The sequence below is a fragment of the Camelina sativa genome, chromosome 1 (assembly GCF_030686135.1).
Source record: "Camelina sativa cultivar CO46 ecotype springtype chromosome 1, ASM3068613v1".
Taxonomy (NCBI): Eukaryota; Viridiplantae; Streptophyta; class Magnoliopsida; order Brassicales; family Brassicaceae; genus Camelina; species Camelina sativa.
In genome coordinates, this window is record NC_141880.1 from 14,076,256 (window position 1) to 14,102,654 (window position 26,399).

The 26,399-nt window shown below is 36.1% G+C and overlaps 6 protein-coding genes across 6 annotated transcripts; 5 read left to right on the forward strand and 1 right to left on the reverse strand.

Annotated features, from left to right (window-relative positions):
• The first annotated feature begins 6,852 nt into the window (after nt 1-6,852).
• LOC104791429 (uncharacterized) lies at nt 6,853-10,175 on the forward strand. The gene is made up of 4 exons (XM_010517320.3): nt 6,853-8,110; nt 8,341-8,558; nt 8,667-8,890; nt 8,982-10,175. The coding sequence occupies exons 1-4, from the start codon at nt 7,078-7,080 to the stop codon at nt 9,691-9,693; spliced, it is 2,187 nt and encodes a 728-aa protein (XP_010515622.1). The 5' UTR covers nt 6,853-7,077; the 3' UTR covers nt 9,694-10,175.
• A 3,895-nt stretch (nt 10,176-14,070) lies between these two features.
• On the forward strand, nt 14,071-16,689 carry LOC104708353 (putative inactive receptor-like kinase BSK12). Its single transcript, XM_087509039.1, has 9 exons — nt 14,071-14,492; nt 14,599-14,734; nt 14,947-15,080; nt 15,187-15,256; nt 15,349-15,434; nt 15,584-15,772; nt 15,860-16,021; nt 16,101-16,214; nt 16,307-16,689. Exons 1-9 carry the CDS (start codon nt 14,217-14,219, stop codon nt 16,547-16,549), a joined length of 1,410 nt encoding a protein of 469 aa, XP_087365165.1. The 5' UTR covers nt 14,071-14,216; the 3' UTR covers nt 16,550-16,689.
• An 848-nt stretch (nt 16,690-17,537) lies between these two features.
• LOC104791437 (uncharacterized) lies at nt 17,538-18,457 on the forward strand. The gene has a single exon (XM_010517330.2). It carries the CDS (start codon nt 17,590-17,592, stop codon nt 18,367-18,369), a length of 780 nt encoding a protein of 259 aa, XP_010515632.1. The 5' UTR covers nt 17,538-17,589; the 3' UTR covers nt 18,370-18,457.
• An 888-nt stretch (nt 18,458-19,345) lies between these two features.
• Nucleotides 19,346-20,564, forward strand: LOC104791445 (uncharacterized). The gene has a single exon (XM_010517343.2). The coding sequence runs from the start codon at nt 19,699-19,701 to the stop codon at nt 20,488-20,490; it is 792 nt and encodes a 263-aa protein (XP_010515645.2). The 5' UTR covers nt 19,346-19,698; the 3' UTR covers nt 20,491-20,564.
• Nucleotides 20,565-21,203: 639 nt separating this feature from the next.
• Nucleotides 21,204-22,656, forward strand: LOC104708363 (uncharacterized). The gene is made up of 2 exons (XM_087509040.1): nt 21,204-22,057; nt 22,294-22,656. The coding sequence occupies exons 1-2, from the start codon at nt 21,307-21,309 to the stop codon at nt 22,329-22,331; spliced, it is 789 nt and encodes a 262-aa protein (XP_087365166.1). The 5' UTR covers nt 21,204-21,306; the 3' UTR covers nt 22,332-22,656.
• Nucleotides 22,657-23,808: 1,152 nt separating this feature from the next.
• LOC104791454 (uncharacterized) lies at nt 23,809-24,731 on the reverse strand. Its single transcript, XM_010517354.3, has one exon. It carries the CDS (start codon nt 24,661-24,663, stop codon nt 23,869-23,871), a length of 795 nt encoding a protein of 264 aa, XP_010515656.1. The 5' UTR covers nt 24,664-24,731; the 3' UTR covers nt 23,809-23,868.
• Between the last annotated feature and the right edge of the window lie 1,668 nt (nt 24,732-26,399).

The following is a 26,399-nucleotide window of genomic DNA, read 5'->3' on the forward strand; positions in this document are numbered from 1 at the left end:
ATACAATTCCCAAAGATTATTATTATTTTTTTATTCCCCTTAACTTAATTAGTTATATTGCTAGGTTTAGTTATAATTTGTCACCCTTGTAGTTACCATTTAGTAGTAAAGAGTGAATTTAAAGTATGCATTAATATATATGATTAAATGAGTTAGGTTTAATTAAAAATAAATTTTTAATTTTTAAAAAATAAATACCAAGTTGACCAATAAGGAGAGAGCGAAACCTTACTTTTCTATATATGATTTATTAATGCTAGATTTTTACAAGTTTTGAATATAAAAAAATTAAAATTCAAAGTGTTTTAAAGAGTTAACCTAGTATTTCTAAAGAAAACCAAATAAATATTTTTTCTTTCTAATTATTAAAATTTTTAACTATATTTTGTTATATGAATAATAGAAAATAAATTGGATCAACGATGTATTTCCTCTTAGAAATATTGTATCGTACCAAAACCACCTAGAACTATGACCTTATCTTAGATATCCTTAAATTGTAAGTTCTCAGTTACGAACCCGCTTTTCAAAGTTTACATCAACAAGCAGGAATGAATTATGATAATCAAAACAAATGAATCGTAAAAAGAAAACATACTATTCTCAAACTAGTTTGGCAATTTTGTTTTTCTCATGTTCAGTTGTTGAACTTGCGGAATGTTCTTCAACCTTCTCACTATATTCTACTCAAATAAAGGCTATCAATCGTTAATCCATTCAAATAAGCAAAAACGAAAATAAAAAGAAAATAAGAGTCACACCTGAAACATTTGATTTCCTTCCTCAAAGGAAAGCCTTAATCTAGTTTGAAGGAACTACATAGTTAAGTATCAATTATTAGTACAAGTTTAGTGCCAACTAAGAATCGCTTTTGGTGCCACCGAGATTACCTTGAGAGGTTCAAATGGGAATTACTCAGCGAGAGCTTCAAGTTGGTTTGCACAGCTCTTGTTCACTTGCTTGAACATGTCGACGAATAGACCGTTTGCCAGATCCATAACCTTGCACACAACAAAAAGTTAGAAATATTATCAGCAATATAGGTAAACGAGGAGGTGTGAAATAACGTTGTTATCACAACAATTCAAATTTTACTTCATTGTAGTGGTTTTTAAGCTCCATCTCAACATTAAGAGCCACAAACTCAGTGAGATGACAGTTTGTGGATGACTTTTGGCTTGGAAATAAGTACCAATGTCAAATATTTTATTGAAACCAGTCGATTGTCATTTACTTGTGGACATGGGTGGATTGGGCTAAAGATAGTTTTTTTTTTCGATGTAATCGTGGCATAAAACTGAAGCTCATCTGTTACTCTTTCCAGCAAACAGCTTGGGTGTACGTATCGAATCAAAGTCTCTTGAGATGAGGTATTTCCTGAAAAACTACACAAGAGAGGAACATGAATTTAAATATACGATGCATTTTGTTGAAGTTGAAATGCATAATTTTCTCTATATATATTATTTTCTTTTAAACTTGGATCATATTTTTTTTTTATAAGTACATAAATTATCTAGTAAAGAGCTCACAATTTTTGTTGAAGTATAAAAACAACATTTTGCTGAAGTTAAAATTTGCCATTTGTGCTATATATATAGATAATCTATCTCATTTCTGTAATTACCTCTTTACCATATTCTACTCCCTCTAATTCAATTTAAATGATATTTAAGAATTTTACACATAAATTTTTTAAAATACATATATCTCGGTGGTTAAATTATATTAACTATAACCATTAATTTTTTAAACCGTAATCGTTAACCGTAAATATGTGGTTAAATTATATTAACTATAACCATTAATTAACTGTAACTGTATCAAAACCGTTGGTTAACTGCATAGTTAAACCGTAGTTTGTTAACCGTAACCGTTTTAAAAATGTAATAAAATATACTAATAATTATTTATTTAATATGAATTATATGATATATAGAAATATGAGTACACTAAAAAAACATATTAATTATAAATAAATAATATCAATTATATTATATCATCAAATAATATTAACTGTATCATTTTATCAAATAATTGTAACCGCTTCAACCGGAACCGTATTTAACCGTAACTATTTAACCGTTTATTAAACAATTATAGTTAAGGTTAAACAAAATTTTTAACCATAACCGGTGGTTGATATACCGTAACCGTGATAACTGTAACCATAGTCATGCCTAAACTAACCTTGTTAAAAATGGTGGTGATTTCTGGGGCTTGAATTTCTTGGAAGCTTTAGAGAATTAACTTGTTTTGGAGAGCTTTAGTTGAACTGATTTAATGTTTTCTGGTTTTTAACAGTGTAGAGAAGCTATTAATGGGGATGGTGCTTTGTGAAAGTTTTTGCAGAACTTCTGTCATATATTCTACAAATCATTGAGTAATCTCTCTTTAGAACAATTGTCTGTGTTGATGTATGAATTCGACAATATAAATAAAACGAATATTAATGGGGATAAATCGGAGCTGATCCTTTTATTAACGTAGAATTGAAGGTAAGAGTTTACGGAAAATACAATCAAAGATCTAAGTGCAGTTAATACGATAATTATTATTATTTTCTCTCTGATTGCCAAGATTTCGGATGCAGAGCTCTAAAAATGACATCTTGTATTTATAGTGTGCCATTGACCTAGGGCCCCCTCTGTCTCTTCTGCAAATGACGATATTGCCTCTGCGGCCATATGGGCCATATCCATGACTTCAGGCCCTAAAATCTTGAGAGTATTCTATTTGGGCCTCATAGAATGTTGGGGGCGAAGCCCATATCCAACAATGGTCCCCCCTAGTCCGATGAGCGATGGCTTGCTTGAGCTCGTCGGGTACAATTTTGCGTCTCTTAGGTCCGTCTTTCAAAAGGAACCAAAGATTTTAGGAGCTTGAAGACCTTCCAGAAGGTTCTGGGATGAATAGTGTGTTGCACACGTTTTTCGAGATATCCAGAGAGCTCCAGGATGAATAGTGCGTTGCACACGTTTTTTGAGATGCCATAACGCTGTCATTTACTGTCGCGATGAGATGTCTTGATCGTGGTCCGACCGTCAGTGTGGAGTGAGGTCATGTATGCGAGATCGAGCGGGTTGATGTGTCCCGCGGGTATGTTGCTTGGCTCGGCTTATTGGCGTGTTCATATTAGCGAGATGGCGAGATGGTACTTGGCGAGATGGCTTGATACTCGGCAAGGCAGCGAGGTGGCGAGATCAAGATTCTAGGTGGCGAGGTCGAGATTCTCGGAGACGAGGTGGCGAGATCAAGATGTTGGTGGCGAGATCGAGACTCTAGTGGCGCGCATGTCTTGATATGGAGGCGTGCTGAAGTGTGTGTTGACATGTGCGTGCTCGCGAGATACTATCGAGAGTCCCGCGGGATGGTCTTGGGGTATATCGTGTTTAAAAACATGCAATGATGGTGTGACGGTATGGCGAGATGAGGCAGTTCGCAGTACGCAGTACGCGAGAAGGTAACGCAGTGCGCGAGACAGTATGCGGGGCGCAGTACACAGGACGCCATACGCAGTTTGCTGTTTGCGAGATGTCTTGTTCGTACCGCCTGTGCCGCGTCGATGAAACCTTGGCGAGGTGCAGACGAGATTGCGAGGTTCGTTTGAATCCGTATCGAAGACTTGTTCTAGCGTGCTGATCCGTAGGTTGAGGTGCGATGGCAACGAGTCTGCGTAATGGTGTTTGTATTGAGTTATGTAGCACGCGTGTTGTTGTAGAAACGCATGGGATAAAGTGACGACATCGGGACTGATGGTGGCGCCATTATCTTTCCGGGGTGTGTCGAAGTAGAGGTGATTTTTCCGCGTGGTGGTTAATGACGAGGTAACTAGCTCGCGTATGTGTTGATGGACGCATGGCATGATGGTGTTATAATTGAAGCGAAAGAGTCATAGCTCACGTGACGATGTGTCCACTCTAATGCTTGTCCAATCGGCGTGTTCATGACCTGGCGAGGTTGAGATCGTGGCTTGCTCGAGGTCCTGGCGAAATTGAGATTTTGGTGGAAAGGTGGCGAGGTGATACAACGAGGAGCATACGGGAACGTCATGGCATCGAGGCACACATACGAAATTGCGAGATGACTTAGCTTGACATGGCTAGGCGTGCGTGCATACGAAACAGCTAGATTGTTTTTTGATTGCACCTAGACGTGAAGTCATGTCGTGAAGATGATCTCGAGCACTTCCCGGAGTTTGTTATCGGAGGCGCTGACGAAACTACTCAAGAGTGATACGTCTTCTTATTATCGTTTATTCCTTTTTTTTGTTTTTTTGTTATTGCGAACTTGATTGCTTTATGAGCTTGGTCATTCTTACTTTTATTGATGATTTTAGCGCAAAGGTTGATTATTGCTGATTTTTGTCGCACAAAGTTAGATTATTGCGAAATTACCCTCAAAATAGAGATGCGACGTTTTTCTTGTTTACATTGCATGTTTTGCAGTGCAGGACGTCTCGTGGCTTATGCTGGATATATTTTTCCCCGAAACGTCTTGAGTAGACAAGACGGACTTGTCGTACTAATTTAGGTGCGGTACGCGTGACCGGATTACCCTGTGGATGCTGTAGGAATTACGTGTTTGCGAGTCGGAGTCTCGGATTACTCACTCCGCTTCCTGCTAGCTCATTGGAGGACGGAGCGCCTATGGTTCCGCGATTAGGGGCGTAGCGCCTACGGCTACGCCATTGGAGGACGGAGCGCCTACGGCTCCGCGATTGCTGAATGTGGCGCCTACAACTGCACGATCTCCTGGAACTGTGCCTTCGGTGGTGGGCCTTCGACTGCGTCTTCTTAGGTTCTATCGGCGCCTTAAGATTGGTTCTTCGTAGCAAAGGTGCGCCCCCATACCGTTGGCCTAGGAAATTTGACGCGATCCATGGGAGACATGCTTCTGGTTCTCCGGAGATGTCAACGCCTTCATCGCTGGAAAATACGTAGAATTGAAGGTAAGAGTTTACGGAAAATACAATCAAAGATCTAAGCATAGATAGATCACAGTTAATACGATAATAATTACTATTTTCTCTCTGATTGCCAAGATTTCGAATGCAGAGCTCTAACAATGACATCTTGTATTTATAGTGTGCCATTGACGTAGAGCCTTTTCTGTCTTTTCTGCAAATGACGATTTTGCTTCTGCGGCCAGATGAGTCATATCCATGACTTCAGGCCCTAAAATCTTAAGAGTATTCTATTTGGACCTTATAGAATGTTGGGGGCCAAGGCCATATCCAACAGTCTCCTGATGAGACTAAATGAAGAGTTTGAGTACTATTAGAAGTCATTTTACTTACAACATACATGGATTAAAGTAAACTAAAAGAGGAGGCAGTTCAAAGAGATAGTCTTGAAAACCGAAGTGTAATTCTAGGAATACCGAGATTCGAAAGAATGCAAAACAGGACAACAAATGTATTAAAGGAAACTATACCCTAAAAAGTAAAAATTGTAACTAAGGAAACCCAAAGAGTAAATGAAACACACATGTATACCCTATATAAAAAAAATCACGGACATAAATGTGAAGCTGAAATACGACATTTTGCGTATATATTATTTTCTTTTTAATGAGATCATATATTATTTTTGTAAGTACTTCTTTAAAATATTATAGTAAAAATGTATGAAAAATCTACTAATAAAAAAAAATCATCACGAACATTAGGATTGAGATATTTAACCGTAAAAGAAAAATAAGTTAAATTAATTTGATTCTACTACACACAATCAATATCATTGAGATACAGTAAAATCTCTATAAATTAATACTCTATAAATTAATAAACACTATAAATTAATAAATTTTGATAGTCCCAAGTCGGGATAGTGTAAAAAATAACAAAATTCGATAAGATAATAAGATAATAATTTTTTTGAAATCCCCATGTAAAATATGGTCCCAATAATATCATAAATTAATAATCATGTAAATTTACATATATATATATATTGATATTAGTAAAATATGTTTCTCTTAAACCTCATATCTATAAAACAATAGTTATATTGTATCTTCAAACTATACTGATATAAAATATTCTAAAACATTTCATAAAACAACTAAAACATTTTAAAGTTTTCAATTTCTACATATGCATCATTTACATTTTGATAGTTTGATAGACTATTAAAATACGATAATTGATATTTTTATTCATAAATATGAATATTTATGTCATGTGTATAAGTGAATTTGTCGGTAATATTTGTAATTTAATTTCAATAATATTTTTTTAATTATTTCAAATTCAATTCCAATACCATAAATTTACAATATTCTTTAATTTGTAATTTATTTTTAAATTTTTTATATAATATTTGTAATTTCGTAATCTTATTTTGCAAAGATGGTCTCAATTTATAATTTTAAAAAATTAAACAATTAAAAATATACCTATAAATTAATAATTATTAATTTATATTTTAAAATAATAATTATTAATTTATAGATAAATTAATATTACTATAAATCAATAAAATATCAACATTATTAATTTATAGAGGTTTTACTGTTATTTTCAAACTTTTTAAAATGATGGTGACATAACTCGTTAGAAAACTCATACATGTTTACGTTACAACCTCATATTCATAACTGATACTTTTTTGTTTTATAATTGTCCAACGACCAAATCAAAATAGGAATCAACTTCAATGAATTGGTCTAATACGGCGTTACACAGTAATCAAAAGACTAATTGGCTAATTCGATATTGTATTTGCCACATAAAATTCAAAGGTTTTTTTTTTTTTTTTTCCTGCATGAATAATCTAATTTATTAGTCCCCTCCTTAATCCAAATTATTAAAACTAATCCCCTTCTGAAACGGAAAAAAAATAGTAATTTAATTACACAGTACGATTGAAACTTAAAAAATTTCATCAGTGTTGTTGCTGGCAAAGATTCCTCTTTTCTCTTTACCCCAATATACTTTTCTAATTCCACCTCACCAAACTTCCAAAGTCTCATCCTTTTTTCCACTTAAAAACCTTAACTTTATTAACATAATCTCTGTACGAAAACAAAATCATTTTGATTCTTTCGAATCTCAAAGGAATCAGATTTTTTCAAATGGGTTGTACAACTTCAAAGCTCGACGATCTCCCAGCAGTAGCGCTTTGTCGTGACCGTTGTGGTTTCTTAGAAGCAGCGATTCATCAACGTTACGCTTTAGCTGAAGCTCACGTCTCCTACACACAATCTCTTATCGGAATCTCTCACTCTCTTCACCAATTCATCAATCACCACCACCGTGACGACGATGATTCGGATTCACCCAAGAAAGCTAAACCCAAGATGGATGATTCCGGGTCGGGCCATCTCGAATTCGATTCGGATTCTGACGATGACGATACTGATTCGTTGCATTCGTCTCCTCTGCATCATCATCTAGACGACGAGGACTCGAATCAGAAGTCGTATTTGCATATGAACTATATGAAGAACAGTTCGATGGCTCCTTCTGTGGTTTATGAGCAGAGACCTTCGAGTCCTCAGAGAGTTTACTTCGGCGAATCATCAACCTCTAGCTATAATCCATATGCGAATTACGGACCCGAGACTTTGTCGAAGTTGCCTCCGCCGCCACCGTCTCCGCCGAGGGAAAAGGTTTGGGATTTCTTAAACCCTTTTGATAGTTATTACACTCCGTACAGTCCTAGTCGTGATTCGAGAGAGCTTAGAGAGGAATTGGATATACCGGATTTGGAGGAAGACGATGAGGTTGTGAAGGAAGTACATGGGAAACAGAAACTTGTGGCTGCGGCTTCTGTGGAAGAGCCGTTACGTGATTCTGGTGGTGCCAGCACTAGCGGAGGAGGTCAGGCTTCTTTGTATCAGACTAGGCCAAGTGTGTCAGTTGAGAAAGAAGAAATGGAGCATGAGGTTCATGTTGTGGAGAAGAAAGTTGTTGAGGATGGTGGTGGTGGTAAGGACGTGGCGCGGAGGAGTAACGCTGCGGCTGCTGCACGTGGCAGTAGGGTCCGGCGTGGGGTGCCTGAAGTTGCTAAAGAGATAGAAGCTCAGTTCTTGAGAGCTGCAGAGTCAGGAAGTGAGGTTGCAGTGATGCTTGAAGTGGGCAAGCATCCTTATGGTCACAAACATGGTAGATTTCATTATCATTTGCTTCATCTCTTTTTAATGATTCTGTTGCGGAGAGTTTTCTTATTTGTAGAAATCAAGTGAATATGTGTGGTTTTATGCCATTATATGATTCTGTTGCCAACTTGCACTATTGTCAGTGAAATGAAAGTTAAATTTGCAGCTTTCTTGTGTTTGAACTTTAAACCATTCTTTGCTTCCTGAAAAATGGACTTTGTGCCTTTATTGGAGCAGTTTCCTCGAAGAAGCTGCACGAGGCTACCCCATCACCGTCTATGGCTTCCCCAGCTCAATCATCAACCTCCAAGAAAACTAAAGCTGAAGCCTCTTCTTCAGTGGCTGCTCCTTCTTACGCAGATATTGAGGCAGAGCTTGCTTTAAGGTCTCGGAAACTTTCTTCGACATTGCACAAGCTCCATCTCTGGGAGAAGAAGCTTTATGAGGAAGTCAAGGTATGTTCAAACAGAAATTGTCTCTCTTAGGATAGTCAGATGTGATCTCTTTTAGTTAGCTCTCTTTAGTCATGGTTTGAAGTTTGAACTACATATTTGTGCATGTAGGCCGAGGAAAAACTGCGTGTAACCCATGAGAAAAAGTTAAGGAAGCTGAAGCGTTTGGATGAAAGAGGTGCCGAGGATCTAAAAGTAGATTCAACACGAAAATTAGTGAGAAGTTTGTCCTCAAAGATTAGGATTGCTATTCAAGTTGTTGATAAAATCTCCGTGACAATTAACAAGATAAGAGACGAAGAGCTATGGCTTCAACTGAATGAATTGATCCAAGGGTACGCTGAATGAAGTTTAAATGCAATCATATTTTACAATGATCATTTTTTTTTTATTGGTTTCTCAGTAGATGCCAACTCCCTCTTTCAGGCTTAGTAGAATGTGGAAATCCATGCTTGAGTGCCATAGAAGTCAGTGTGAGGCTATTAAGGAAGCCAGAGGTTTAGGCCCCATTAGAGTGAGCAAAAAACTAGGTGATGATCATCTTGAAGCTACAAGGATGCTTGGGCATGAACTTATAAATTGGATAGTAGGATTCCCGAGCTGGGTTAGTGCGCAAAAGGGTTTTGTAAGAGAGCTGAATAGTTGGCTTATGAAGTGTCTTTTCTATGAACCTGAGGAAACTTCTGATGGGTTCGTTCCATTTTCTCCTGGTCGTATTGGGGCTCCATTGATTTTTGTGATCTGTAACCAGTGGGAACAAGCTCTAGATAGAATATCAGAGAAGGAAGTTATCGAGGCCATACGCCGTTTCACAACGAGTGTGCTTCATCTTTGGGAAAAAGATAGGTCAGAAACCCGGGAGAGGATGACAGGGCCGGGTGATCCAAGGAATATGGACCGAGAGGAACAAAGAATACAGAGAGAGATTCAAGAACTGGAAAGGAAAATGGTTCTGGTTGGTCAGGGCGAGGATAACATTGTCTACCAAAGCGACACTAGTAACGAGAGTTTACAGGGTAGTCTTCAACGTATATTTGAAGCTATGGAGATATTGACAGAGGAATCTGTGAAAGCTTATGAGGATCTCTTGCATCGTGCTGAAGAAGAATGCGGCTCTCGGGAAACAGATGAAGACTAATGGAAAACCACGGAGGAAAAATATTGCATGCCCAAAAGATGATCACAGACTTGGGAGTTGATTGACGTGCTACAGACAGCCATGATGCATGATCTGCCATGACTCAGCTCTGCAGTCAATAGTCTAGAGAACCAGATCCAAATTGGTTCACCCAATTCATATATGGCTGGTATCTAAGGCACCGGGAAGTTAATGCATCATCTTCCTCAGACACGGCCAAGAACTGTTCTGCGGTAGACATGAAATAGAGAAATGAGACAGTGCTCGGGTAACGTATGTGGGTGGGTGCGTGCCGTGCCCTATCTAGGAAGGGGATGGTTGGTTGATTGATTCCATGGTTCAGAAAAAATGTAAAATACTTTGGCACAAGTGATGATGTGAACTACCCAATTTTATATAGCTTTATTTATTTTGTAAAACGTTACTATGTTCCACAACATTTATTTAGTCTATGAACAAAAACCTTAGAACGGATTTATTTATGTTTGGTTTTATTAATTTGGGAACTGTGATTAACTAGTCTGCGATTATCATATATACCACAAAGAGGCAGTACATTAGCAGGCATGAAAGGTTCAGGAATTCAAAGCTCCAAGCCTTTAACTATAACATGCCCATTCCATGGTTTGATACGTTTGCTATGTTTTTGCTAAATTGTAAATATTTCATTGAAAATGAAAAAAGTTTAGGTTACAATCCTAAGAATTTGAAACCTATACATATGGTTTCATGGCAAAAAAGGTTAAAAACATGAAATCATAATATGGTAATTAAACCAAGTTTTCGGTCCATCTACTCAACCAAGCCAAGAAGCTTTGGGAACAAGATGAAGGGATGACATTTATGTTGTCCTTCCCGAATGAGTTGCAAAAGAAGAAGGGCTGATGCAGATTGTAAGACACCTCAATACGACTAATAACTAGCTATAGAAACCTTCCGCAGGAGGCCCGAGACTAAGCCGTCGGTAAAACTCCAAATCATCGATCACAAACTCTCCCTGCGTTATGTGAGACTGATTCTTTGTTTCTATCCATGAGCTTTCTCAGAACAGAACCTCACACACCAAATAAAGCAAAAGGTGCAAGCTCCCTCTAACCAAGTTCATCCTCGAAGTCAGCAGAGCAAAATAATACCATTCAATACTACACCAGAAGCCGATAGCCCTACTAACTTCTCTATAACACAAACAAGACACAAGAAGAGGCGAGTACGCAAAGCTATGCAATCTTCAAACAAAGGCAATAGCAATAGGAAGCCACAACATAAACATGCCTTGAACCAAACCAAATAAATTGGTATACCTACGAAGTTCTCAAAAGGAGAGAAAAGCAAGCTATCACCGATAACTAATTCCTCTACTTATCAAACACCACGACAGCTACACAAAGGAGCAAAAGACAACCTGATTCGATGAGGAAGCTTAACCAACAAGGAGAAAGCAAGCTCCTAATAATCCTGCTACTGTCCTCAAGCAGAAGATGCCAACAGAGACATCATTCTCCTAAGTCAAGACTCACGAAAAAAATGAGGTAAAATGCAACCAAATATTAGCCATGCTCTGTAAACCTATGCGAAGGAGGACCAGAAATGAGAGGTCGAGGCATCAGAAGCTCAAAAGAGTCGAACAACACCAACCAACGTTTACAGAGCGTGGCTACTATTTGGTTGCATTTTACCTCATCTTTTTCGTGAGTCTTGACGTAGGAGAATGATGTCTCTGTTGGCATCTTCTGCTTGAGGACAATAGCAGGATTATTAGGAGCTTGCTTTCTCCTTGTTGGTTAAGCTTCCTCATCGAATCAGGTTGCTACGTTTGCTACGATTACACCTTGAATGAGAGCTGCGAGACCCTATCGTTGACTGAAAAAATTAAAAACATTTGTGAGTATAACAGATGCAAAACAAAGATGTATTGACTACTACACAAATTACAAATGCAAAGCATTTTTATTTTATTTTATTTGCCCCCATTACATATTACAAAAACCAGGGCTTCAGCTATACAATATGGGATGGGCAATATGCAGTTGCGAGTACCAAATTCATATTGTGTAGCTGAAGCAATGGACCATTGTAATTTGTAATACTGTTGTAGCCTTGTAGGTTCAAAAGTATAATGTGAGAAAAGTATGATTCAAAGGAAAAAAATATGATTCGATTGAAAAATCACAAGAACTTTTTAAGTAGATACATGTAGAGAGTGTAGTGTTTATGCCAGCAAAATATTTGGTTATATATATACAAAAAAAAAGTTATTGCAAGGGGATATTGAATCATTAAAATCTAGGAAACATATTAATTAGTTTGACTCCCTCATTTTCTTATTCTTCTTAGTAATTTAGGAAAACTTAAAAATACTAAGAAAATTAATAAATTTTGGAAATATATTAGCACTTTTGAGATAATCAAACATTGACTACAATAATTAGGAAATATTGTAATTAGTTTTCTTGTTCTTTTTCCTATTGGTAACCGTTATTAATTAGTTTTTGACTCTCTTTTTTTTCCTTGACAAGTCAATTTTTTTGTCAAATCGACAGTCTCGTTTTCCTCCGTGTGGAAAGACTTTGGCACTTTCATAAACTGGATATTAGAGAGACTTCAGACTAGTCAAGGTGTAATCATCTTCTTCAACTAGCCATGTAGACAAACTTCATTGAATTAAAAATGTGTACACGACAAAGCTTAAATACAAGTTTCTAAACCAACATAATTAATAACCGAATGGTACAATAAAATTTACTGAAACTAAACCAGAGATATAAACTCCAATAGGCTTGTAACTTCTACTTGATAACCTAACACAAAATTACTTGCATGGTCTTTTTTTATAAAGGCCTTTCAACTAAAATACAGAATGACGATTACAAGCTATGACACTGAGTCATACAGTTTTTAAAGATAGTAAAGCGAAATTAAAGAACCATTTTTTTGTATGATATGAACTTAAGAGAACACTTAGTGTATAGTACAAGATGAAAGAGGAGAAAGCATTAACTTAATGAGGGTATAGATGGCAGAGTTGATGAGAAAGATCACTAAACACCACTAATTTTGAGCTTCGATCGGGCACGACGACTGTGAAAGTTGACATTGAAACAATTAGGGTTAAACTACAAGTGACATAATAGAAAAAACCTATTAATTTGGTCAAAATGCAGAAAAAGTTATCTGAGTAAATAAAACATATAACTATTTCACCATTTATTTGGAGGAAATTTACATTTCTAAAATTTACCCTCTGTCATGCAAGAAAATGCGTGTCCTCTTTATTAATCGATCACTTCATTTATTGATTTATTTCATAATCATTCTAAAAACCCTAGATTTTTTTTGTCTGAATATATTGTGGTTAAATTTTTTAAAACGACGATAATATGATTCTTAATTATTTTGTATAGACATAATAAAACACCAAACATAAAAATTATATTAAAAAGAATATTTGAAACAACACAAATTTAAAACATAAATATTAAATAGTTGAACTAAAAAATTTAATAATATTAGATATATATATATCTATTTTCAAATTATTTATTTATAAAGTTTCTAAACTAAAAAAAAGTTTATGTTTTGTTTCCAAAACGAAAATGGAGTTTCTATCGTGTTTTCAAACAGAGATTTCTAGGAATCGTGTTTCTATGGTTTGTTTCCATGTTTCCACGAGTTTACCTTTTTAAAACGTTTCGGAAATGGGAAACTGACCTTAAAAAGAGTTTCCATACAACATATCCCTGAACTGCAAAATTAAACTCTGACTCTAAAAGTTCAATATTTTTTGCATTAATAATTTTACCTTATAGTATATTTAAGGAAAAACAATTTTTTTTTCATTCTTTACATTTATAATGCTAGCTTATTTCTTAAATTTTCTAATAGCCACAACATTGATTCATATTGACTACACTTTTAAAATACTTGTAAATATGTTGCCTTTTCGAGATATATCCAAATGTGTAGAATTGAAATTTATTAAAAGTTTGCAAGTCTTTTAAAAGTGTAGTCAATATGAATCAATGTCCTTTTTGAGATATATCTAAATGTTATTGTAAATATGTTGTCTTTTTGAGATATATCTAAATGTGTAGAATTGAAATTAAAAGTTTGCAAGGACATCTCCAAGTCAATGCAAATAAAAAAAATTATAATCAAAATATATTCAAAGTATAAAAAATATAAATAATTATCAAATTTAATTTAAAAGTTTTGAAATAAAAACTTGAGAGTAAAAAATTAACAAATTGAAACTAAAAAGCGCGCGTATAACACGAATATTTATCTAGTAAAAAACGAATTAAAAGAATAAAAAAAAAAAAACCCTTGAAGTGACAAAAAAGAAAGGTCTCTTCTATTTTTGGCACGAGAATAATGGTCATATTGCTATAAAATCAGACTCTTTGTCTTTGGCAACAAAGAGACACTTAAGCTTCATTAGTCAAAGGACTCCAAAGACCAAACAAGGAATCAGATAAAACAATAAGGAATAGTTGTGAATCTCTCCCCTTGTGCGCTGAATAATCATGGGTTGTTGTTACTCATTGCCTTCAACTGTAGATCCTATTCAAGACCAGACGACCGATGCATCTTCCGAACCCAGAAACGGCAGAAGAGAAGATCCACCATTAACAAAATTCTCTTTCTACGATCTCAAGATGGCCACCAGATATTTTAGTCCTGAAAACATTGTTACGGAGCATGGCTTCGATATCGTCTTCAAGGGGCGTTTGCAAAATGGTAGCGTCATCGCTATCAAGATATTTAATAGCATGGTTTGGCCTGACCCTAACCTATTTGTGGTACGTACCGTACCCTTTCTTTGTCTGAAAATGTTTTTATGTGACGGTTATTGTTCTCTTTTAATTTTGATGGGTTTGGTTATAATGTTTCTCGAAACGTTGTCAGGAAGAGGCACAAAGAGTTGGGAGGTTAAGACATAAGAGAATCGTCAATTTGATTGGATATTGTTGTGATGGAGATAAAAGGCTTCTTGTAGCAGATTTCATGCCAAATGATACTCTTGCTAAGCGTTTATTTCAGCGTATGATTCATTCTCTTCATATCTTATTCAATTTATTTCATATTTTAGGTTTTGTGTATCTGGGAATATATAGTGAGGTTACAATGTTGGTCTATACGACATGCTGTGATGGAATATATTGATGGTATATATCAATGTATATTGCTTGTAGGAACCGATTGAATCAGATTGAACTTGCTAACATTTTTTGTTGTTGTTGTTTTGGTTCATAGGGAAGCATCAAACCATGGATTGGCCTACGAGGTTGAGAGTAGCCTATGGTGTAGCTGAGGCATTGTGTTATTGCAATACGGCAGGCTTTGCTTCGTACAATAATCTAAGTGCTTACAAGGTTCTATTTGATGAGGTATACATAAGACAAACATTCTCATGTATATGCCTTCTCGTGTAGTTTAAGTATGATAAAATGTTTTTATTTTATTTTTTATAATTGTTTAATGGTGTAATCGAAGGATGGTAATGCATGTCTTTCTTGTTTCGGCTTGGTGAAGGAGATCAATGATGATCAAAGAACAACAACAGGTAATAATCAAAATACGCATTTCTCTTTTTTTTTTTTTTTTTTTTTATATATATTATTATTATTAAAATGTGATGTTATATTCTCAATTCAGGAAGTGTGAACCCTCATAATATGACATACAAATTTGGTACTATCCTTGTGAATCTGTTAAGTGGAAAGCAAATTCCTCCAAGCCATGTAAGTAATCTTTTGCTTTCTTAGTTGTGTGAATCAACCATTCATCTTGACTTTGTGACTGTACTCATAAAGTTATCTACCATTGTCCATTTCTTGCAAAAGAAGCCACATATAAGCCGATTAATTAGTTGTTATTATCTTGCTTCTAGGCTCCTGAGATGATACATCGAAAGACTCTTGTTCAGTTGATGGATCCATACCTGAAGGGGAGGTTCTCCATGGATGAAGCTACCGCAGTTCTCAATCTCGCCATTCAATGTTTGCAGCACGAGGATCAAGAGAGTCCCAACACAAGAGAGATTGTTGAAGAGCTTGAAACCTTGCTAGCTAGAGCAGAAGTAATGACTTTATCATATTCATAATTTCATTCTTTGTTTAAAAAAAAAATCTTATATTCATGTTAAACTTGATCGTCCTGCTTGTAGGCTCCATCTCATGAAGTGATTGAAACGACAACGCAGCAAGAGGAGGTATCATCATCAAATCGTACTTCGCCACTAGGAGAGGCTTGTTCGAGAATGGACCTTGCATCTATTCATAAAATCATGGTGTCGACAGCATATGACGATGACAAGGATTTCATCGAGGTAACTCATCAACATGACTTTTCAATTTATTTGGCATCAAAGAGATGCTAACTATTCTTGTATTTGTTTATGAGCTAAGTTATCTTTCGAAGAATGGATACAAGAGGTGAAAGAACTTCAAGATGTACGTAAACAAGGTGATCAAGCCTTTGTAGAGCAAGACTTTAAAACCGCCATCGACTGTTATTCTCAGGTAGTTATTATAACATTCTCTTCCCTTTCACTTTCAGCATGCATATTAGTAGAATCTCTATATCTAAATCTGTTTCTGTTTTCTGTCCACAGTTCATTGAGGCTAGGTCAATGGTGTACCCAAGTGTTTATGCGAGGCGTAGTCTATGCTATATATTCTGCAATGAGCCAGATAAAGCCCTCCTTGATGGGATGGCTGCACAAAGTGTGTACCCTGATTGGCCAACCGCCTTCTACTTGCAGTCTGTGGCCTTAGCCAAACTCAACATGAACATTGACTCTACAAATACTTTGAAAGAAGCAGCTATTCTTGAAGCAAAGAAAAGGCACCAGTGAGAAAGAATCTTGATTTTGCATATTTCCTTTAGGATAAAATGTGAAATAATCAAATAATAGACGTGACACTTTTTTTTTGTTTCTGATTGAGAGAAGTCTTGTGTAAATTCTGAGTTTAGAATTAAAACAAGCTGAAACCTTTTCTTTTTTTTTTTATGTGAATCTTCATTTTCATCTTTTGCATCAGTGACTAATTTTGAGATAGCATTTGGGTATATAGATAGAAAAAACAAAGTCTTCGTTCATGTAGTTTCCTTTCTTCTTTGTGTAAGGAATAAAGATCCAATGTTTGGTTATGGAGATTGCACGTAGACTTCAATGCTTAACTCTTTTAACAATAGGTTAAATGTATAACAATCATGCATGAAACTAGCTAGAAGAGAAACAGGAAAGATGTTTGCAACCCTCTTGTCCTGGATTAGATAATATTCAATCTTCAAAATTCAAGAACAAGAAATCACAAGTGTGGCAAGAAATGGATGTGTCAAAGTTTGTCACATATATTAAAGATCTCATGTATCGTTCTTGTGGTCGGGTTGTAATCTTATGTCTCCGTACTCACATGTATTGTGGTTGCTGAGAGGAAAAGTAGACAAGATCTGAGTTTAGTATATAGAGGTTATATTACATTTAACTGTTGAGAGCTTTTGTAATCATCTCCAACCACATCCTTCTTACAGCTCATTGTACAGACACATAAGAGACATGTCTTAATTGTCACTCGTGCAAAAATGGAATAGGAGACATGTCTTAATTGTAATGAAGTGTTGAGCTGTGAGGATGGTTAGAGAGAGACATAGAGCTACAATGACGGAGATCTTGATCTATAACTTTTATATTATATGAGATGCCTCTTGTCACCTAGTAAAAGGTGTATTGCACAAACATCTTATTAATGATATGAATATTTTACGCACGAAAAGATTCCTCTTCTTTCTCTCCCCTTGTGGTGTATATATATGTAAGGCTGATGAGGCAATGAGAAGGCAAAACAAACATCTTAAACTCTCTCAACAACAAAAATCTAAACATAAACAAAAATGGCTGTCTCTTTCCATGTTCGCTCTAACAGTTTCCCCTCAAGACCTCACCCACAAGCTGCTCATGTTGATGAGCAGTTGGCCCGTTTGAGATCTTCTGAGGAAACCTCAACATCTTCCAGCTATTATATCTGCAAAAGACTTGACAACCTTCAGGATTTACATGAGTCTCTTGACAAGCTTATTCGCCTACCCGCTACCCAACAGTCTCTAGGTCAAGAGCAGAACAAGAAATCCGTCGAGCAGCTTCTTGATGGATCCCTTAGGATCTTGGATGTGTGCAACATTTCCAAGGAAGCTTTGTCACAGATGAAAGAAGGTCTCATGGAAATTCAATCCATTCTACGAAGAAAGCGCGGAGATCTATCGGGAGAGATCAAGAAATACTTAACCACAAGAAAATCTCTTAAGAAGTCATTCCAGAAAGTACAAAAGTCTTTGAAGATTACACACGCCGAAGAAATTTTGGCCGTCTTTGGAGAAGCAGAAACTATTACAGTTTCTTTGTTTGATTCACTCTTCAGCTACATTTCTGGATCAAAGACTTGTAGCAAATGGTCAGTCGTCTCAAAGCTAATGAACAAGAAGAAAGCTACATGTGAAACGCAAGAAAACGAATTCACAAAGGTTGATTCCGAATGTCAATCCGAAAAGACCTTGAAGATGGAAGATGTTCAGAACCTAGAGTCATGCATTCAAGATCTTGAAGATGGACTTGAATCACTTTCAAATTCTTTGATTAAATATAGAGTCTCATTCCTTAACATCTTAGGCCACTAATCAGTGCCTAAAGTATTTTTGTATAGAAAGTTAATGTAAAAATGTTCTCAAAAAACAACAAATACAATTAACTAGTTCTTTTGTTACATCTCTTTATCTCTCTCCCTTATGAAACAACCAAATCATCTCAATCTTACTACCAAAAAAACTCATAAGAGTTTTCCAACGGTGAAAACATTTTTTTAACGGCTTGAAAAAATAAACATGTGCTTGCTTGACATATCATGTGGCATATTTGAATCTTTACACGTTTATTCGAAATTTTAAAAAGATCTACAAAAAAATTATTAGGTGGATGTGTAGTCACATGCCCCTACTGCATCTATATATCACAGTTGTCTTTCCTTTGATTAGTATAATCATATGATGCAATGCAAGCGTGTGCTATACTGGAAACAGGTTATATAGCACACGGAGAAACTTATAAATATTCACAAAAAAATTCTGATGCAAAGCCAAGCTGGAATTGACAGAAGCTATTGGACAGTGCTCGTGTGGTTAGACATTTTGTAAGATAATAAATCTTGCATTATCGTACTACGCACAGATAATGATATTTTTTAATTTCTTGAAGAAAACCTCCACACGATTTGTTTCACATGCCATTATTTAGGGATAGAGATCTTGCTGCTCACTCCACCAAATCACCATTATTATCACAGTTGATTTAACATATGAAGATTTTAATATAATTAACATAATCCAAGCGTGTAACATAATGTAAAATTACGTTTTTTATGAAAGATTACATTTATTTTTCTTCTTACATTACATTAGACCACAGAACATGACAAAAACTATTTTTCTTGAGCAAGTCTATAAAGAACTAAATCGAAACGAATTTGGTTTATTGATGTTTTCATGTAATGTAACGTTCTTCATGTTCTATATATAATTTTGCCGTGACTCTTGACTAATTCTTTGTGGTTCTGTTTACATTTTAAAAAGTAACAAACATTATTATAAGTTCAGAGGACAGAGATAAGGGTGAGTTTCGATTTTAGACAAGCCAGCTCTATCTGTTTGTAAATAGTCCCTCGTGCAATGGAACTCAACTCAGTGCAATAAGTAAATGAAGAATTGAGCTGTGAGGGATGGTTGGAGAGAGACAAAGAACTGATATGGTGGAGATCTTGATCCATTATTTTTATTTTCCATATCTGATGAGATGCCAATTGTTTAACCACCACGAGATTCGTCTCTCCTCTTTTTCAATGATGGTGTATATATGTATTGACCAGAGAAGCATGGAGAAGGCAGACCAAAAATCGTAAGGCTCTCTCAACATATTCTTCTTGATCAATAACATATAGCCTAAGATCAATTAAAATGGCTGTCTCCTACCACGTTCGCTCTAACAGTCACCCCTCGATACCTCACCCACAAGCCACTCATGTCGATGAGCAGTTGGCCCGATTAAGATCTTGTGAAGAAGTCTCAACATCTACAAGCTCGTCTATCTGTCAAAGACTTGACAACCTTCAAGAACTACACGAGTCTCTTGACAAGCTTATCCGCCTACCCGTTACACAACACGCTCTAGGTCAAGAGCAGAACGAGAAAACCGTTGAGAAGCTTCTTGATGGATCTCTCAGGATTTTGGATGTGTGCAATATTTCCAAGGATGCTTTGTCACACATGAAAGAAAGTCTTATGGAGATCCAATCGATTCTAAGAAGAAAGCGCGGAGATCTATCAGGAGAAGTCAAGAAATACTTAGCTTCAAGAAAGTCCTTCAAGAAGACTTTCCAAAAACTACAAAAGTCTCTCAAGGTTTCACAAGCCGAAGACAACAACAACAAATCTTTGGCTGTCTTCGGAGAAGCAGAAGCTATTACAATTGCTCTTTTTGATTCTCTATTTAGCTATATGTTTGGATCAAAGACTTGCAGCAAATGGTCAGCCGTCTCAAAGCTAATGAACAAGAAGAAAATTACATCTGAAGCGCAAGCAAATGAATTCACAAAGGTTGACTCCGAATTCCAATCCGAGAAGACTTTGAAAATGGAGGATGTTCAGATCCTAGAGTCATGCATTCAAGATTTTGAAGATGGACTTGAATCATTATCTAAGTCTTTAATTAAATACAGAGTGTCAATTCTCAACAGCTTTGGCCATTAAAGCCTAAAGATTTTGTACATGTAAGAAAAGTTAATAGAACGAATTCAAGTCTCAATTCCAAACATATTTTTTTTATTTATCTTTGACTCTTTTAACATCAACAAACAGGTTCATCCTATAAACAATAAAACAGAAAATTCTCTTATTATATCTTGAACCTCTAAAGTTCACAGGTTAAACATGGTAACAAAAAAATTACGTCAACAACTTCAATCCACCTAAATGACGCTGTATGGACTCATTATTATTGGTGAAGTTTTTCGAATTTCACACGTTCTTTGCAATAATAACTCTGTTCATGTTTGTATGGTGGGAAACATTTGAAGTAGTTCAAGAAACCATAATTAAGAGAGATGAAACTTCAAGTCTCCGTGAGGTTTCTCACACGTCATATTAGTTTGTATAATATCCTTGAGAAAGTTGTTAAATATATTATAAGTGAAACTCCGTGGAGAATGTTATTCACGATGGCAAATTCACGATGGCAAAGTATATATAGGATACAATGTACATATGAGATCGAAAGCGTACATCCCCATCACCCTCGACATAGCCAAACTTAACAATGACGTGTGGAGAGAGCTATTTGAGACTCATTGTCTCAGCTTTTGTGCTCTCAGCCATCTCGACGGCACATCCACTGCCACTCCGGCGACCCAACAGCAGTGGAAAGAACATGATGGCCTCGTCAAAATGTGGATCTACGACACGATCTCTGAATCAATCTTAGACATCGTTCTTAAGACAAAGTCCACCGCCCGTGAACTTTGGATCACCATCGAAGAACTTTTCCGTGATAACAAAGAAGCAAGAGCGATGGAGTATGACACCGAACTTCGAACTCTCACCATCGGTGACTCCACCGTCGCCGACTACTGCAAACGCCTCAAGACACTCTCCGATCTCCTGGCAAACGTCGAATCTCCGGTTACTGACCGCCAACTTGTCATGTACATGTTGGACGGTCTCAACGACAAGTTCGACTCCATCATCAACGTAATCAAACACAAATCTCCTTACCCATCGTTCACCGTTGCTCGATCAATGATCCAACTTGAAGAAACTCGTCTCTCCAAACATGTGCAACCTGCTCCTAGCCCACCATCCGATACGTCTACCCCAAATATCCTCTATACCACGACGGACCAACAATCTTCGCGAGGACATCACTCCGGTCACCAAGGTCGCAGACACAGAGGTCGTGGTCGCGGTAGTCGCCAGAACAGAGGACGTGGCCGCTACAATAATCACTGGCAATATCAAAACCCACCATGGGGATATGGTCAACCACCGTACCAGTCTCCATATTACGCACCACCACCCCCGCTCTACGGCTCGACACCACACATGGCTTACCCCTCTGTTCCACCGGTTCAACCTGCACACCACCAACCTCGTCCACATGGTGAAGCTCACGTCACGCAAATGCTTCCTCACTCTCCCACACCTCTCACATACCTCCCACATGCGCTAACCAACGCTCTCCAAACGATGACCATTCAGGATCCGAATGCAACTCCTTGGGTCATAGATACGGGTGCCACCAACCACATCACCGCTCAACCAGGTATTCTACGTACCACTTTTAATTCGAGTCATTTACCTAGTGTCATTGTCGGCAACGGGTCCTCCGCTAAGGTCACTCACGTTGGTAATGGCCTCTTACCAACACCCTCTCGACACCTTCAACTTCGTAATGTTTTTGTTTGCCCTTCTATCATCAAAAATTTGATATTTGTCCGTCGTTTTGTCACCGACAATAATTTGTCTGTGGAGTTTGATCCGTTTGGTTTTTGTGTCAAGGATCTTCCGACCAAGACCAAGCTCCTCCGCTGCAATAGCACGGGTCCCCTCTACTCCGTCACTCCGCACACAAATTTATCCCCCCCACAAGCATTTGTTTCGGTTCCTCCTAGTTGCTCAACGTGGCATCACCGCCTCAAACACCCTAGTAGTACAATTCTTCAACGTGTTCTTTCCTCTAATAATCTCCCAAGCACTAAGACCGACTTGACAACTTTGTGTCAAGCGTGTCAGCTTGGAAAACACGTTCGTTTTCCATTTTATTCATCAAACAAATCTGTCTCTCAATCATTTGATTTAATTCATTCTGATTTTTGGACATCTCCGGTTTTGAGTATTAGCGGTTTTAAGTATTATCTTTGATTCTTGGATCATTACACAAATTTCATATGGGTTTATCCACTGCAGCAAAAAAGTGACGTGTTTGGCAAATACCTAGCCTTCTCCGCTTTCGTAAAGACACACTTCAACCGCACCATCAAGACACTTCAATGCGATAACGGCGGTGAGTACAACAATAGGGAGTTCTTGTCGCATCTATCTGCCGTCGGCACCACCATACGCTTCTCCTGCCCGCACACATCTCAACAAAATGGTAGGGCAGAACGGACACTACGTACGATCAATAATCTCGTTCGCACCTTCCTTCATCAAGCCTCTCTACCACTGTCATACTGGGTCGAAGCTCTCTACACCGCCGTTCACACAATCAATCTCCTCCCATCCTCGGTGATAGACAACTACGTTATAAGTTAAACTCCGTTCACTTATAATGCTCTGATACCATGTTATAAGAGAAACTCCGTGGAGAATGTTATTCACCATGGAAAAGTATATATAGGATACAATGTACAGATGAGATCGAATCCAAAATCATATCTGTGCTAGAGGAATATTCTAGAGATATCCTATATCCAAATATATCGAAGATCACAAGGATCTTTAACTATCTAACTAACAAAATACTGAAATAATGTTTTCTTTAAAATCTGTGTGCATGAGGTTTAACTTTTTATATGCAATGTTTATAGTGCCAACGTGGACTTACTTTAATGTATACACTAAACATGTATTGTGTCTCCCACCATTCATCTTCACATGTCAGCCTTCCATCGATACTAAAATTAAGCACGAGTGGCTTTAAAACAATGTCTCATTTTTGTGCAAGTCTGTTTTCAAGAATATAATATAGACAAGATCCTAATTCATTGGTTTTGGCATGTGAAATCACACGGTTTACTTATTTTTATGCTGAATCATTTCCATTGTCTCCCACCATTTAGACATGAACAGAGCTATAATTGCTGTAAACGTGTGAATTTGAGAGATGCTTGTACGTAGTATTATAGTGAGGAATTTTGGCGCTGTAATTTTGGTTGGTTTAAAGTTAAACTGTAAATTTTTGGGAGGATTCAATAGTAAATGGTAGAAGTCTTGATTAGGTGACTTTTTGTTTTCTTAATTTAAGAATGAACTTGTTCTTTAATGAGAATATAATCAAATTAAGAACAAAAATCATATGAAAATATTGATGTATTTAACTTTTTGGTTATATATGTACAAAATTAATAGGCATTAGTGGCCTAAGATGTTAAGAATTGAGACTCTGTATTTGATCATCGACTTGGACAGAGATTCAAGTCCATCTTCAAAATCTTGAATGCATGATTCTAGGATCTGAACATCATCCATCTTCATTGTCTTCTCGAACTGGAATTCGGAATCAACTCTTGTGAATTCATTTACTTGCGTCTCACTTGAAACCTTGTTCTTGTTCATTAGCTTTGAGACGAGTGACCATTTGTCACAAGTCTTTGATCCAGACATGTAGCATAATAGAGAATCAAAAAGAGCCATTGTAACAGCTTCTGCTTCTCCAAACATAGCAAGAGATTTGTCATTGCACTCTTGTTGGTCTTGTTTGATTTTTAAACTCTTGAGGACCTTTTGGAATGACTTCTTTATGGATCTTCTTGAGACTAAATATTTCTTGACCTCTCCTGATAGATCCCCACGCTTTCTTCGTAGCATGGATTGGATCTCCATGAGACCTTCTTTCATCTGCGACAAAGCATTCTTGGAAATGTTACACAAATCCAAGATCCTGAGAGATCCGTCAAGAAGTTTCACGACAGCTTTCTTATTCTGCTCTTGAGCTAAAGCCTGTTGGGTAACTGGTAGGCGGATAAGCTTGTCAAGAGACTCGTGTAGCTCTTGAATGTTGTCAAGTCTTTTACAGATAGAAGAGCTAGAAGATGTTGAGGCTTCCTCAGACGATCTCAAACGAGACAACTGCTCATCGACATGAGCAGCTTGTGGGTGAAGTCTAGAAGGGAAACTGTTAGAACGAACACGGAAGGATGGTGCCATTTTTTCCTGATCTTAAGTTCTTTGTTGTTGATTAAAGAGAAGATGTTGAGAGCTAAGATGTTTGTTCTGCCTTCTCATTGCCTCTCCTGTAATTACTTATATACACCATCATGAAAGAGAAAAATGAGGAATCTCTTTCTGTATTATTATATTGAACATCAATGTCTGTGCAATGTTCCCCTACACACGTCATTGCCTATTATGCAATAAAGATATGACTCAGATCTGATAAAATGAATGTGCACAGTCGACTTTGCAACGCGTTGGCATATAGTTTATGGAAACCCCAACGTGGTTTGTCTCAAATGGAAAAGATGATAACAGCACTATTCTTGCATATATTAACTCTCCATGATGCATAACTGATTAACCAATAACCACCATTGCAAAATACTCGGATCTTGTCTACCTTCTACATAACAATAACTTTTCGTTACACGGTGACTGTAGAGTTGAGTAGATAAAACAAAAAAATAAAGGCACCTTGAGGTTATAAAATGCCGTGTGCTTTTGTATTAAAACATTAGTAGTATCCAAAGAAACAAATTAAATGTGATCGCTAACTAGTCTGTTGTCATGTCTACACAACCGAGAAACTATTGTTCTTTATTTAGCTAGGTAAGAAATTTTGGTTACCGTTAGGCCATGAGTTTCAAAGTGACACAAGCCATAAAAAAATCAAGAATACTATCAATTGTAGTTCTAAATTATATATATACTAGGTTATATCCCGCGTATGCGCGGATTGTTATAAATATAATAAATTATGTTAATTCATTTAATTTTATTTAATAATCATAAAAAGCAAAAAAAAATCTAAATCTAAATGTCTTTAGGAAATATACATTTAAAAAAAATTATACAAATTCATAATATATAACAAATTTAAATATAATCACACATACATATCTCTTGATTTTTTTATGTTTTTTTATTATTTAACTTTGATAATAATTTTCATTAGTTTCTCTGAAGATTTATTTGAGGTTAAAAAATGATAAAATGAAAATTAACTATGATATTCAAATATTAAATTAAGTTGTTCATATAAACCAACACATAACCTAAAGTATTAAATGAGAGAAACAAAATTATTCTCTATAAAATCATATGAAGTGCAAGTAAAACTTTAAAGTACAATTCCCAAAGATTAATTCTAATTTTAAGTCTCTTTTTTATATTGCCCTCATTTTAATTTATATTGTTAGATTTAGTTATAATCGTTTCATCTTTGTAGTAAAAGCTAGACAGAAAATAGATTATTGTATTGTTTTTTATATACAAAAATCCTTTTGAAGTACATATTTGAATTAAATAAATATAGTTTAATGATCTTTATGTAATTATATGTTTAATCAGAAACTAAATATAATGATGAGTATTCTTAAAAAATGTATTACAATTTTGTTAGAAAAAATTGATTTGATATTTCATAATTATATTACAAATTTTTCTTTCCTTAGAAGTTAGAACATTACATATTTTAAGAAACAAATAAATATATAAGAATATTTAAGAAACAATCTAACATCTAAAGTAAAGAAAGAAGTAGATAAAAGTAAGAATAAATAAAATGGAGAACAATGTAAAATATATTATTAAACTCTTACAATATTATCTTCATTGAGTTTCAACCAATGCAGGAACATGAAAAACAAAAAAAACAAAGAAAATATTTAGGATTTGAGATATGATGGAGGAGGATGTGAGAATGATTATTTATAGGATAAGAAATG